General features: G+C 43.9%; 1 protein-coding gene across 3 annotated transcripts in view; it reads left to right on the top strand.

Moving 5' to 3' along the window:
* Positions 1-14,866, top strand: part of LOC147009676 (solute carrier organic anion transporter family member 1C1-like) — an 85,941-nt gene that overhangs the window by 2,935 nt on the left and 68,140 nt on the right. For all 3 annotated transcript variants that reach the window (XM_085863039.1, XM_085863037.1, XM_085863040.1), the window contains exons 2-4: positions 2,380-2,521; positions 5,795-5,927; positions 13,613-13,710. In XM_085863039.1, the coding sequence (XP_085719165.1) occupies positions 2,380-2,521; positions 5,795-5,927; positions 13,613-13,710 (373 nt within the window). The remainder of the gene's footprint in view (positions 1-2,379; positions 2,522-5,794; positions 5,928-13,612; positions 13,711-14,866) is intronic.

Raw genomic sequence — 14,866 nt, forward strand, 5'->3', positions numbered from 1 at the left:
AAGGCATTAGGAGCCTTTGATGATGAGATTTATTTTAGATAATGGAATAGATTGTGTTCCATATGGATATTGTATGATAGAGTGAATAGAATAGATTGTGTTTTAACGATGGGAAGATGGGTTAGGGTTTTTTTAAGGGCTACCGCCGCGTTTTTTCGCAATATATAAATGGTTAAACCAAGTATTAATCAAACTAAAGAGTGGAGAAAATCTCAGTCTTGGTATATAAATGGAAAACATAATGAATGTGAAAAATATCAAATAAGTCTTATTGAAAAAATAACTAAAACAAAGGTAAATAAAACAAATAAGCGAATCAATTTAAAAAGTAGTAAGTTGGAGGATGTAAAGAAAAAAATGAATATCCTTGAATGGACTGAAAACTTTGATGGTTATCAATTGAACAATGAAAAAACAATTTACTATAATCTCAAAATGATATGTGGCTCAGGAGGTGGTCAAACAAGAGCATTAAGAGAAGTTTATCATTTCGTAATGGCACAAAAGGGGTATCTTAAAAAATATAAAGATTCAAATGTTTTGTTTGTCAATATTTTAGATGGGGATTATTGTGCAAAGAAAATTAAACTATTGAAGGAATTTGAGAATGAACAAATCTTTATAGGTTCAATGAGTGAGCTGTTCAACCCCCAGGTGTTCAATTCAATGAGGTTCAACCTCCAGGTTAAAAGGGGAGACAAATAAATATACCTTGGGATAAAAAGGGGGTTTATTTTTAGGGAAAAAAAATAGGAATCGCTGAAAATCCCCCATTCATTTACATAGGGAAAAGTGAGCCAGAATCAGTATATTCACCCTACTCACATGCTTAGCCATGACAGGCCGAGATTGGATCTGGCTCATTGTAAACGCATCAACATGTTTGGATGATTCAGATGAATCTCTCTTCTAAGGCAAGTGAGAGAGACCATCACAGTTGGCATGTTTCTCGGTGCCACGGAACGGGATATCGTACCTGTAGGCAGTGAGGAATAAACACCATCATCGTATCTGTGCCACCACGGTGACTGGGATGCATCTTTTAGTTCCATGATGAATTGGAGTGGTTTATGGAGTATGATTAAACTTGCACACTCCCCCAGACAAGGCTGAGAGCCTCCTGTTAGATTTGGGCAGATTTATGTTCCACTGTCTCTTTGCCTGGGAGCTCCAGTCATAGTTCTTTGATACACTCAAGCAAGCAAGGGTGCGGTTACATAGCATGAGATGGTTGAACAAAACAAAATACATTTGGCAATAAAAACCAGTGTCAGTGACACTCGGCACAATGATGGAGTGTCAATATAACTTTGAGGATGGTTTGTGTTGAGGCTACCATGTTCGAGTAGCGTGACAGCGACACTCCTACATTAAAGAGAAACGGACTTGGGGAAAGATTTGCCGTGGGACACGATGCTCTGAGCCAATGGACAGGCCTTTGGTCAGTCTTGGAATTCAGATTTTCTGTTGCCTAGTTTCGGGGTGACTTTCCGTTATCTTGGTGAATGTGTTGAGCCTTGAGTTCAGTCAGCGTATCCCACAATAAATCGTTCCTCCAGTTCATTTCTCTTCCATGTCCAAATACAAATCAGATATTTCACATGAACAACTCTGCAAAGCCTGTCTGTTCCTTGAGCCATTCGGACAAGAGCCCCCACATTTTCTCCGATCAGCCACTCAGGCAGCCTGCATATCTAGAGGGTGTGTGCCCTTCAACGCTCCTTTCTCACCCGGCAGTCCATAACAAGCAGATATGGGTTGAGTCACGCAATATCAAACAATGTAAAAATACAAACACTTCATATTAGTCATATAGAAACCCCCCTCCTAATTTTAACCAGTGAATGGCTTAATTACTCCCCTCCTATATGAAACAAATCCATCCATCCATTGAAACCATACTCTATGCAGAGCATTGGTGCTGCCCAAGCAGTCTCCTGGGCTATTGGGCATAATCCTGGACAGGTTGCCACTCTGATGCAGGATACTTGAATGGCTCACTCATCCCAGCAAGCTGGCACTCATTTTGCCGACCTCAGAAGGATGACAGGCTGAGTCACCCCCACCTGGTATTAATGCAACAGCCAAGCAGGATTTGAACTGAGGATCCAAGCATCCCAATCCCACCACCCTAACCATCAAGCCAGCAAACACCAGGCTGTTTTAAACAAATTAATGGATTAATTAACCCGTTATGCACACCCACTCCACATAACGTTCCATGCTGCTGCTGACCTGTTTACAACAATACTTGAAGATATATTTGAATGCTGCTGCATCCTTCATTGGAAGTAGGTTATGAGAAGCAGGTGGTATGGAATATTTAAGTTATTGTGACACGAGAGGTTTCTCACGTATTTCCTTTGCCTGTTCTTGCAGGTATTTCTGGTGCTGTTATCACTGTTGTTCTTTGGAAAGTCATTTACTGGTAGCTACATGAAGAGTGCCATCACGTCCATTGAACGTCGCTTTGACTTGCCGAGCGCCGTTGTGGGCACTGTTGACAGTGGCTTTGAAATTGGTGTGTTCTTTGTTACCTGCACGCACACGCACACACACATGCACACACGCTGAATAACCTACAGGAAGTAGAAATGATCATTAGTTAATATGAGATGTGTGTGTGTGTGTGTCTGGAAAAGTGAGATTGGGTTAATATGAGAAGTACACAGGATGTACAAGAGATAAGCAGACAGCTTTTTAAACCCCAACTCGGTGTCATCTTATATTTTGGGTTCCATCCACCTGTCCGTCTCTCCTCGAAAATGACAATGTATGTCTATCACGCATTTGCATTATTCGGCACATGTTAGCGACATCATCGGGGCATGAGGCATGTCAAATGATTTTGAGATCGGAGCCAAAAGTCATGGGACACGATTTTATTTACGAATTTCGGCAATTAAAAAAAAAAACACATTTATAGGATTGATTGTCCATGCTTTCAGGAACCGTCATTTCCACTACCATTTATTTATTTATTTATTTCCACTTTACCATCCTCACTACCAACACACAGCTTTTAATTATTTATTTATTTATATACACTCCTTGCCATCTCCACGAACAACATACCAACTTGAAGTATTTATTTATATACATTTTACCCTTTGACCACCTATACCCCCACCTTAATTATTTATTTTTATATGCACTTTATTCTCACCGCCACCTGTGTACCACCTTGAATTATTTATTTACTAGCAGGGGATACCTGACACTACCCTTCCAGTTGAGCTTTACCCCGGCGGTGGTTTCGAGACGTGTTGGACATTTAAAAGCCATTGAGTTGTTGGCTTCATGGTCGTTACCTTTTGCCTGCAGGCCGGCGGCAGCACTACCTGACCCACATCCCAATATATTCTTCTCGGCGGCCTTTAGTGGCCTCAAAATAGAGGTCAAGGCCAACTTGTAGTAGCTTAAAGAGCAGGTTTTGGGTCGCTGATGACTTCGCGTGATTCGAAGGTTGTAATCACATTAATAATCGTTGGGCAATTATTTTCTTACATTTGAAACTCAAAATATGCTAAAATTAACTTTTAAGTCAAATCTTTTGTGAGTGATCGAAAAACAGTCCGGAAGTTACCGAAGATGCTATGACCTCACGTTCTCCAAAAACTTTGTGAACATTCGGAAACAGCGTGTGAACAATGGCGAGATGCGAATCAGAGAGTGATTTTAGCGGCGATGAAATTGAGTGTTTTCGTTCCGATATTGCCGAGGACGAGTCGGAGGATGATGGGAATTTATACTATGGAGTTTCTGGCCCTGAGCCATATAAATTTGAGCCACTTGCAAGTGCCAAAAAACGGCCTATTTCGTGTACAGGTGGCAGGACTGACTGTCTGGCAGTTCATACTGACAGACTCCACCAGACAGATTGGTTTGTAGATTTTCATTTTCTTGTTCGATGCATAAAATAATGTAAAGTTTGATTCGTCTGTGACTTGATATGATAATTTTTAACCCTCTAGTAACTCAAGAGTCAGAAATAGAATGAATCAATGATGGACCCAAATATATTATACACCGTAGCCTTGGCGTTGAAGTCTTTCTGACAGCTGAGCTTGACCCCAGCGAAAGTGAACAGTTAGAACAAACCCCAACTTTCAATAGACTGTTGTGGCATATAAATACCAAAACAAGTTTAGCCTCATTGGGAAATATTCTACCAAATTTAGAAACAAAAGCGGAAAATTGATCAATTTTTTACAATTGAAATGAAATAACGCAATTTGCTGATGCCATTAAAAAAGTAATTTAATCAACAATAAGTTGATTTGTTGAGAAATTTTTTCATGCTTGTGTTTTTCAGAAAGTTTATTTATGTGTTTTTCCATGAACTCTTTTTAAGAATACATTTCAAGGTTTTTCTCACTTAAACTCAACAATTGATTCTGTGACAGAGCAGTATCTGGAGAACTTGTCAACCAACAACTCATATTCACAGAGTGGTGATCAGATGTGTTTATGCCTTCGTAATCCTCAGCTGTGAAATGATCACCACAAATGACAAGTCCATCCAAAGGGTCTTCTTTACCCATTTCCTTTGGGGGAAAACTTGCCCGTTTTGTTTGTCCAAATCTTATCCACTGCCGGCGAATGTTTGATTCCTTCGGGAATCGGTGGGAGCGATTACCCGTTTTCCAGCCATTTTCGCAAAACATGGACGACACACGGACGAGGCATGATGTACAAATATCCAAATAACTTTATTCTACAATAATTCAAAATAAAAAAGGATAATAGAGACAGTTGCAAGCTCAAAAAAGTGAAAGAACGGCCCGCTGAACCGGACACTTCTTCAATGAGCGAGTGCTGGCGTCTGCTTTGTTTTGGAGAATGTGACGTCAACATCCATATATGGGCACGCGGCTGTTTTTTTTCAACAGCCTCGAGAAATAACAACTTCGGAGTTAAATTTCATCAATTTTCCCAATAGTTAGGCAACCATAATAGTTTGCATCGAACTATTTAATGCACATATAATCATATTGATAAATTTTCATAACATGTTTGGTGACCCGCAACCTGCTCTTTAAAACCTTCTCCAGATTCTGACGTACATACACCAAAAATTTAGGGCCTCTAGGTCCTATGGTTCAGCCGTGAAAGAATAACGTACGCACAACCCGCCCAACCAAATGCCCAACCAAACTCACAACCAACCAAACAAACACACAAACAAACAAACACAAAACAAACACTCAAACACTTGGAAATATTGATATAGATATGTACACTTTACCCTCACTGTTACCTCCATACCTCTTTGAATTAATGTGTATTTATTTACATTCATTTTACCATCTCCACAACCAACACACAACATTGAATTATTATCTACACTTTACCATCCCCAATACCAACACAAAGACTTGAATTACTTATTTATTTATATAGCTTTTACCATTCTACTATCCACATTCCAACTTGAATTATTGATTTATATCCAGTGACAGTGTCCTGCAGAAAAGTCGAGGCCTGTTCAAATTGGTTCTGAGCCACAAGAACATTCACGACTCATCTTGGTTGCTCTGATATGGTTCCATGAGGATGATAGGCCGAACAAAAAGCATGATTTGTACCAAGTAATAATGGTTGTTTTATAAAGAAACATGATTTCAAATTCTTGGAAACCTCTTTCTCAGAGTCAGATGAACACATTTGAATGAATAAATGTTCTCAAAGCTAAAAATGTCTCCTGCATTTGGACAATGATTCTGAACTGTTTCATGATGAAAAAGTATTTTGTTTCCTTTGTCCTCTCCTCTTCCTCATCTTACTCCTCCAGGTAATCTTTTGGTAATGGCCTTTGTGAGCTACTTTGGCGCAAAATTCCATCGACCCCGGGTGATTGCCATTGGAGCCACCTTCATGTCCATCGGCACATTGCTGATCCCTCTGCCTCACTTACTCATGGACAGGTAGTAGTTTTTGGGGTTTTTGTACACAATGTCAAGGCTCGTATGAGAGCGAACACACATAACATACAACAAGGGGAGCAGGAGATAAGAGGGGTGGGAAAGGGAAGCTCAAAACAGTGTGGAACAGAGACATGAGGAGATCTGTGGAAGGGAGAGGGATGGGGTGGGGGTAAACAGGGTAAACAAGATGGACACTACAGGGACTCTCAGGTCCTTACACGACAGGGACTTTCAGGAAGATAAGCAGGGAATTTGAAGGAGGTGGGTTTGTGGTGGATTAGCAGTGGTAGAAAAGATCATGGTTTTGGATGGGGGAAGATAAGAGGTGGTGGTTTTTTTTTTTTTTTTTTTTTGTATACCTTGGTCGAGGCTCGTATGAGAGCTAACACACAACTCACAGCAAGGAGGCATGAGACAAGAGGGGCGGGAGTGGAAGGGACAAAACATTGGGGAACAGACACAGGTGAACTGTGGAAGGGAGAGGGATGGGGATGGGACGGGGAACATGGTGAGGAGAAGATGGACATTACAGGGACTTTCAGGAAGGAAAGCAGGAGAATTGAAGGAAGTGGGCTTGGGTGGATTATCCGGGGTAGAAAAGATCGAGGATTTGGATGGGGGAAGATAAGAGGTGGTGGTGAACAGCTGTTTTGAAAGCCTGGAGGGAAGAATGGGAAAGAATAGAGTGAGGAAGTTTATTCCAAAGGCGGGAAAAAAGAGGAATGAAAGAGTGAAGATGAGCAGTGATTCGTGATTTTGGTAGTTTTACCAGAAGGGGGTTGTTGGCGGACCTTGAGCGCCCTGTGGAAATGTGGTTGGGACAAATCGCAGAGAGAGCAGGGGGGCAAGGCTGGAGAGGAGTCGGTAGAAGACAGAAAGACCACCGACCAACCTGCGGTGATTGAGTGAGAGGCCCAAAGACTCAGCTTCATTGCGGGAGATGCCAATGATCTTAAAAGCCCTGGTTTCGACAGCGTGAAGTCGAGAAAGGTGGGAGGCAGGAGCACCAGCCCAGAGGGGAGAGCAGTACTCCATCAGGCTACGGACAAAAGCTTTGTAAGTGGTCAGGAGCTCAAGAGGGCCGAGGAAGGACTTTGCACGACGGAGGATTCCCAGTCGGCGACTGGCTTTTGAGGCAAGGTTGGAAATGTGACTTTCCCAGGAAAGGTCATGGCAGATAGTGAGACCCAGAAGCTTGAAAGAAAAGACTTCTTCCAGAGGATTGTTGAGAAAGTGGATGGGGGGGTTTTGTAAACGGTCCTTTCGAAGAGACATAGTGAGAGTGTGAGATTTGTCTGGATTGAAAGACATGTTCCATGTGTTGGACCAGTTTGTGATTTTATCCAGATCTGCAGTGAGCGAAGAAGCTGCTGCTTGCCGGTCTGAGGGATGACAGATGGTACGGCAGAGGGTGGAGTCATCGGCAAAGAGAAATAGAGGATTTTCCAGAGAGTCCGAGAGATCATTGATGAAAACCAGAAAAAGAACAGGGCCCAGAATGCTACCTTGAGGAACTCCAGCCTGCACAGGAAGAGGGGATGAAAGAACTCCATTTAGGGCCACACGTTGACTGCGACAGGAGAGGAAGTCTGCGAGCCATGAGTGGAGATGGCCTTGAATACCATGGGAAGAGAGTTTGGTGAGTAGTGCAGGGTGCCAGACTGTGTCAAAAGCACGTGATATGTCCAGGGATACGGCTCGGATTTCCTGTCTGGCATTGAGGACCTCCATCCATTGATGGGAGAGCAGTAGCAGCATATCCAGGGTAGAGTGACCTGGTCTGAAACCAAATTGATGATTGGAAATCAAGCCATTGGAGAAGAGGAAGGATTTCATGTCTGAAGCGATGATGGATTCCATAACCTTGCTGATGATTGGGAGAAGGCTGATTGGTCTGTAGTTACAGGGATCTGTTTTTGCACCTTTTTTATGCAGGGCAGTGATGTTAGCAGATTTCCAAGCAGATGGCAGATGACCTTGGGAAAATGAGAGGGTGAATAGAACAGAGAGAGGGTGAGCAAGAGCAGAAGAGCAGGCTTTGAGGACACGTGGGCTGATGCCGTCTGGACCGGTTGCAGAATCTGACTCGAGGTTTGAAAGCAAGCTCTCCACCTTGTCAGGAGAAAAGGATACAGAGTCCAGGGACAGTTGGGTGCGACTGGGTAAAGTGGGTAGAGATAGTGATGGGTTTGGGACACAAGATTTAGCTGCAAACACCGAGTTTAGACATTCAGCTTTATCACGTGTGGAATCAGCAGTGCGGCCATTTGAGGTAAGGGAGGGGATGGAGGGGAACATACACCAGAAACGGATTTGATTAAACGCCACCAGGATTTTGAGGAGGGAGAGAGGTTTGAGAGTTCAGACTTGAGATGAGAAAGATGTTGTTTTCTGGCTCTCCTGAGGGTAGATACACACTTGTTCCGAGCTTTGTGGAAAGAACTGAGATTGCCCTCAGTTGGGTTTGCTTTCCATGAGGCAAAGGCAAGTTGTTTCAGGACAACTGCCTCGCCACAAGCTTCAGTAAACCAAGGGCGGGAGGAAGGGTAAGACAACTGAACACGAGAGGGGATAAATCTGTGCATGAGGGAGAGCAAGTTTCTTTGAAAGAATTCCCAGGATGAGTTGATGTTTGAGAAAGTAGTGATAGGAGACCAGTCTGTAAGTTTGATGGCTGCTCGGAGACCCTGCCAGTCGGCTTGAGTGAAATGCCAGACTCGATGGCGGTGAGGTGGTTCTCTGATAACAGCCAAAGAGATGTCCACTTTAACAAGGACGTGGTCAGAAGAACCAATTGGAGCGAAGGAAGAGCAGCAGATATTGTCAGGGAAATTTGTCAAAATCAGATCCAGAAGAGATGGAGTACCATTGGTTGAGATCCGGGTCGGGAAGTTGACCGATTGAGTCAGTCCCAATGAGTCACAGAAAGCTTTTGCTGATGTCCCATGGCAGGTGAGAGAGGTACCCACACCTAGCCAATTGGCGTGATGACAATTGAAGTCGCCACATAAGAGGAAGAGAGAGTTTGGATGAGAAGATAGAAGATGGTCCATGTTTTCGGAGAGTGAGGTGTAGATGGAGTCATCACTGTTCGGTGGACGGTACAGTACACATATAAACATGAGGTGGGAGTGGAGGGGAAGCCGAAGCCTGAGGTATTCCTGGGGGTGTGGGGGAGTGAGAGCAGTGCAGGGAGAGTGAGGAATAGAGTCTTTGATGAAGAGAGCAACACCTCCACCAGGACGAGGCTCAGGTCTGTCATACCGTAAGAGGGAGTAACCAGGGAGAGATACTTGGGAGTCAGACACGTCTTGGGAGAGGAAAGTTTCTGTTAGGCAGATAATGTCTGGTTTGTCAGTGGCAACCTGCATGGAAAGATCTGAAAGGTTTGAGCGAAGGCCCCGGATATTAGAGGTCCACACTTTTAATGAAGAGGTAGGGGAGGAGGCTTTGGGTGCAGGAGGTGGAGGGGGCAGGGGAGGGTAGGACGAGGGGGGAGGTAAGGAGGGTTGCTGAAGGAGTGTGGGGTATTGCAGAATAGCGAGGGGAGGGGGCCGAATGAGGAGGAGAAAAGGCTCTGTGGTGCTGGGAGAGAGGGGGGACAAGAGACAAAGAAGATGGCAGTTGAGGATTTGAGGAGGTGGAGTGAAGAGGTGGAGGTGAGAGGGCAGTGGAGGGAGGCAGGTTGGTGGATGAGAGGGGGGCAACTTAGAGAAGGAAGAGTGAGGGGGATGAAAGGTGGGAGAAAGGTGAGGGGGAATTTTTGAAAGAGGTGAGAGGGAGGCTTGGAGGGAGAAGAGTGGGATGGTTGCTTTGAGAGTGAGAGTGAGGGGTGAGGGGGTGAGTTGGCACTGAAGTTGGAAAAAAGAATGGTTGATGGAAAGCGAGCATCCATGGCAAACTGTGGTTTTTAAAAGTTTTAGGTCAGAGATACGATTTAACACAATTCTTGATGGATGCAATGAAGGCGAATTCAGAGCATGGAGAGAAGAAGCGCTGTAATAGTTGGATTTTTTAGGCAAGGAATGAAGGAGAGGTCGAAATGAGAGCAGTCTGTTAAAATAGCAGAAGAGTAGTGCATTGTGAAACAGTAAAGAGTACCACATGTGTGAGAGAGGAAGATGAAGCATTATAAGATCGTTTTTGTTGTTAATATTAATGTATGAGAGAGTTCAACAGATTAGGTCATGGAAGTGTAAAAAAAAAAAAGAAATCGAGGAAGACGAGGAGGAAGTTAAGAGGAAGAAGAAGTAGCAGAATCGGGAGAAGGTGAGCGTGTTGTTGTTGTTGTTGTTGGGTATTTTTTTTTTTTTTTTTTTTTTTTTTTTTTTTGAGATAAGAAAGAGATTAGTTGGGAGAATGGGGGATGTTTGGAAAATGGGGAGGATGAAAATTGAAGGTGATGGGGAGGATAGAAATTGAAGGTAATGGGGAGAAAAAACAAACAAACAAAAAAAACGATCGAACACCGAGTGGAACCGGTAGGCCTCAAGCCTGGGACTAGGCCTCAAACACCAGGTAAGAACGTCGACATAAATACTCACAAAATAGCACGATTTTTGAAACAAAACCGAACTCGGAACACACATTAACATGTAGGTGAGAAAATTAAACAGTTAAAACGGGACAAATAACAACCGGAACTTAACTTTGAGAACGTCAGCAGGGAGTCCCAAAGGAGACCTCTTGCCGCTCAAAACCGGAACCGGAAGTCGGAAGTGGTGAACAGCTGTTTTGAAGGCCTGGAGGGAAGAGTGAGATTGAAGATAGTGTGGGAGTTTATTCCAAAGGCGGAAAAAAGAGGAATGAAAGAGGGAAGGTGAGCAGTGAATCTTGATTTTGGTAGTTTTACCAAAGGGGGTTGTTGGCGGACCTTGAGCGCCCTGCAGAAATATGGTGGGGGGGGGACATATCGCAGACAGAGCAAGACCAGAGAGGAGACGGTAGTAGACAGAAAGACCACCAACCTGCCCGTGGTGAGAGTGAGAGACACAAAGACTCAGCCTCATCATGGGAGATATCAATGATCCGAAATGCCTTGGTTTCCACAACGTGAAGCCGAGAAAGGTCAGAGGCAGAAGCACCAGCCCAGAGGGAGAGCAGTACTCCATCAAACTGCGGATGAAAGCTTTGTATGTGGTCAGGAGTCAAATTATTCAGGTGGGCTGTGGAAGGACTAAGCACGACGGAGGATTCCCATTCGGCGACTGGCTTTGGAGGCCAGGTTTGAAATGTGGCTTTCCCAGAAAAGGTCATGGCAGATAGTGAGACCCAGAAGCTTGAAAGAAAGGACTTCTTCCAGAGGATTGTTGAGAAAGTGGATGGGGGGTGGGGGGGGGGGTTCCCAAATGGTCCTTTCAGAGAGACATAGTGAGAGTGTGAGATTTGTCAGGATTGAAAGACATGTTCCACGTGTTGGACCAGTTTGTGATTTTACCCAGATCTGCAGAGAGTGAAGAAGCTTCTGCTTGCTGATATGAGAGATGGCAGAGGATGGAGTCATCGGCAAAGAGAAATAGAGGATTTTCCAGAGAGTCCGAGAGATAATTGATGAAACCAGAAAAAGAACAGGGCCCAGAACGCTGCCTTGAGGAACTCCAGCCTGGACAGGAAGAGGGGATGAGAGAACTCCATTTAGGGCCACACGTTGACTGTGACAGGAGAGGAAGTCTGCGAGCCATTAGTGCAGATGGCCATGGATACCAGAGGAAGAGTTTGGTGAGCAGGACAGGGTGCCAGACCATATCGAAGGCACACGATATGTCTAGGGATATGGCTTTGATTTCATGTCCGGAATTGAATACCCCATTGTTGGGAGAGCAGAAGCAGCATATCCAGGTAAGGGTAGAGTGACCTGGTCTGAAACCAAATTGATGATTGGAAATCAAGCCATTGGAGAAGAGGAAGGATTTCATGTCTGAAGCGATGATGGATTCCATAACCTTGCTGATGATTGGGAGAAGGCTGATTGGGCTGTAGTTGTAGGGATCTGTTGTTGCACCTTTTTCATGCAAAGCGGGAATGTTTGAAAAGAATTAAGGACTGATAAAGAATTTCATAGATTATCCCAATATCCTAAGTTGTGTACTTAAGAATGATGGGATTCAATTTCCCATTGCCATGAAAACCTCCCATAATAATAGTTACTCTTGCCATAATAATATCTGTGGTTGAAAATGAAAGTTGCACAAATCATTCTAAAATATGCCAATTCTCTGTGTTCTCGTCATCATAGATGTAGGGGTATGCATTGAAACATACTGTACGTGTCTTGTTGGATGAAATGCATTGAAACTTGGCGGTTGTACTCGGGGTCTGCATGGGAACGTTCTATTAAGTTGGGATGACCACCTCCAACTTAAAGTTGCCGCTCTTCCCCTACCCCTTGTTTACCCCCCCCCTTCCACCCCCACATTTCCACTTCCATAAGTAGCTGGTGTTTCTAGTAATAGTTATTCCCCCCATAATAATATCTAATTTTGAAAGTTATACTGAACTTCAGTATAATGTCTCCTATTTATTTTTGCTTTGCTTTTTTGCTTGGCTAAGCTTCATGCCTTGCCTTTAGGCCATAATGCCAACGCTACTCCATTTGGCAGAGGGCTCCAGCCCGTTCTGACATGCCCGATAAGAGTGAGACATGTGTCTAGATATGCCTGGTGTTGGCTTAATGGTTAGAGTGGTGGGCTTTGGATCCTAGGATCCTGAGTTCAAATCCTGCTCACTGTTGAATTAATACCAGGTGGGGTTGACTCAGCCTGTCATCATTCTGAGGTCACCAAAATGAGTACCAGCTTGCTTGGATGATTGAGCCATTCGAGTGTCCTGCGTCGGAGTGGTGACCCGTCCAGGATTGTGCCCAATAGCCCAGGAGACTGCTTCGGCAGCACCGACGCTCTGTATTTTTTGTGTATGGTCAGAGTATGGTCTTAATGGAGGGATGGATGGATCTCTCAACGTACAGCATGCGATATAATTCCATTCAAAGTAACCAGCTGTTTACAAGCACACAGAAATCTGAGGGCTATTCTAGGAGGGAACTATGTTTAACATTAGCAGACAGTTTGGAAATCAGGGTGGGGTGCCAGACAGAACCAAAAGATTGCTATATGTCTAATGGTATATATAGGCCTGACCCTCTTGTTTGAGATTCAGGACATTCATCCATTGCTGACATTGTAGAAGCAGTAAGCCTGAAGTGGAATGACCTGGACAGAAGCCAAAGCCAAACTGATGGTCATCGATCAGATAATTAATTAAATAAAAGATGTGTCTCTGACAACGATATGTTCCATCATTGCGTGTCGGACAGGAAATGTTGGCTAACGTTTCTCCACATGTTTGTCAGTGTGGGCCAAGACTTGCATAATTTTTGAGACAGGTAAACATCTTAAAGGTCCTTTAAAAGTAGTTCATCTGAAGCTACATCTCAGGGATTCATTCGAATCACATCCATCTCGTAAGAGACTATTTGAAGTAGATTGTCTGGCTTATTCTGCTTGGGTTACAACTTCTGATGTTTCTCTTCATCATAATGTTTTCAAGGCCGGTGAGGCTTGAGAGTGCCTATTAATGTGATTTGTAGGATAAAATTATTGAATATACACACACTAACAAAATACAAGCTGTTTGAATATGTCCGTTTTCCCCATTGACCCACATTATACTTTGTTGTGTCTCTGTAGGTACTCGTACCATTCAATCGCACTTAATGTGGACAATGCAAGCAGTACTCTATGTGAAAGCAACAGGCAACTACAACCCAACACATCCCACAAAGATGGTATGGAAACCATGAAGGGGGAAAATGGAATACTCTGAAGTTAATTCAAATCCTCCAACGACTTTTAACTCTGACTATCGGGTCAAAATTTAAACTCTGTATCTGTATATTTAATACCTCCACCACCGAAGGTGAAGGAGGTTATGTTTTCACCTCTTTCTGTCTGTTTGTTTGTCTGGTTGTTTGTTTGTGTGCAGGATTTCTCCAAAAAGTTGAAGACGGATTCGGATAAAACTTGGTGGACATGTTGGGTGTGTGACGAGGAAGAATTGATTCAGTTTTGGTGAAGATCCGTATCTGGATCTGGATACGAGAATCAATTCATTTTTTAAGTGATTCTTCACCATGGAGAGATATGGCCAAAAACGATATATAGCATGATATTTCAAAAAAGTATTGGGCCCGATATGTTCTCGTGGATCAGGCATTGCGTGATGGAGGTGTGCGCTCTACTGAGTGCCCTTCTAGTTTATATGGTGACGGACATCGCCTCTGGATAACTACAAGGAGGTCAGCGCATCTTCAAATATCACAAACGCCGTCCGTGCTCCTCATCTCTGGCTGGCTCCCCATGCTCAGCGTCGCGTTACAGTTACCGCAGTGAGATGAACGTCACTGATGGAGGATTGTGCCGGCAGCTACTGACGGATGTTACTTGATCAAGTGAACCAACATTCGCAAGGCTTTACTTAAACAATGCACACATTTACAGATGAGGCAATTCACAAGCATGTATGTGTAGAGCACATATACATTTCATCTTATCCCCTAAGCGAACATTCACACCATCAGATGCCTTACACTGTCACTTATCACTGTAACATTAACATTTGAGCCAATCATGCATCCAACATTGAAGTGAGATGGGCAACGTGGCATAATGGAGATAAGAGATACAAAGAAGAATATGGGGACCAGCTTGGTTGAGCGAGTGCTGCCCAATAGTTCTGGCACAAAATGTTCTTCTGGTCCAGACCCCCCATACTCCACTCTGACCCCTCTCTCCATGCTGTCAACACGCCGTGCGTCTCCACATGCCCGCTCATGTAACTTTCATGGCACGAACTTGGCATGGGTTTTGGCAGGACTGCTTAGCATTGACGAGGCAAAAGGGGTCCGGTTATGAAGCCAGAGTAGCAGGAGTGCAGTGAACACG

Source organism: Eptatretus burgeri, chromosome 17, assembly GCF_056783735.1.
Source record: "Eptatretus burgeri isolate ZD-2024b chromosome 17, Ebu_testis_v1, whole genome shotgun sequence".
In the NCBI taxonomy this organism is placed as follows: Eukaryota; Metazoa; Chordata; class Myxini; order Myxiniformes; family Myxinidae; genus Eptatretus; species Eptatretus burgeri.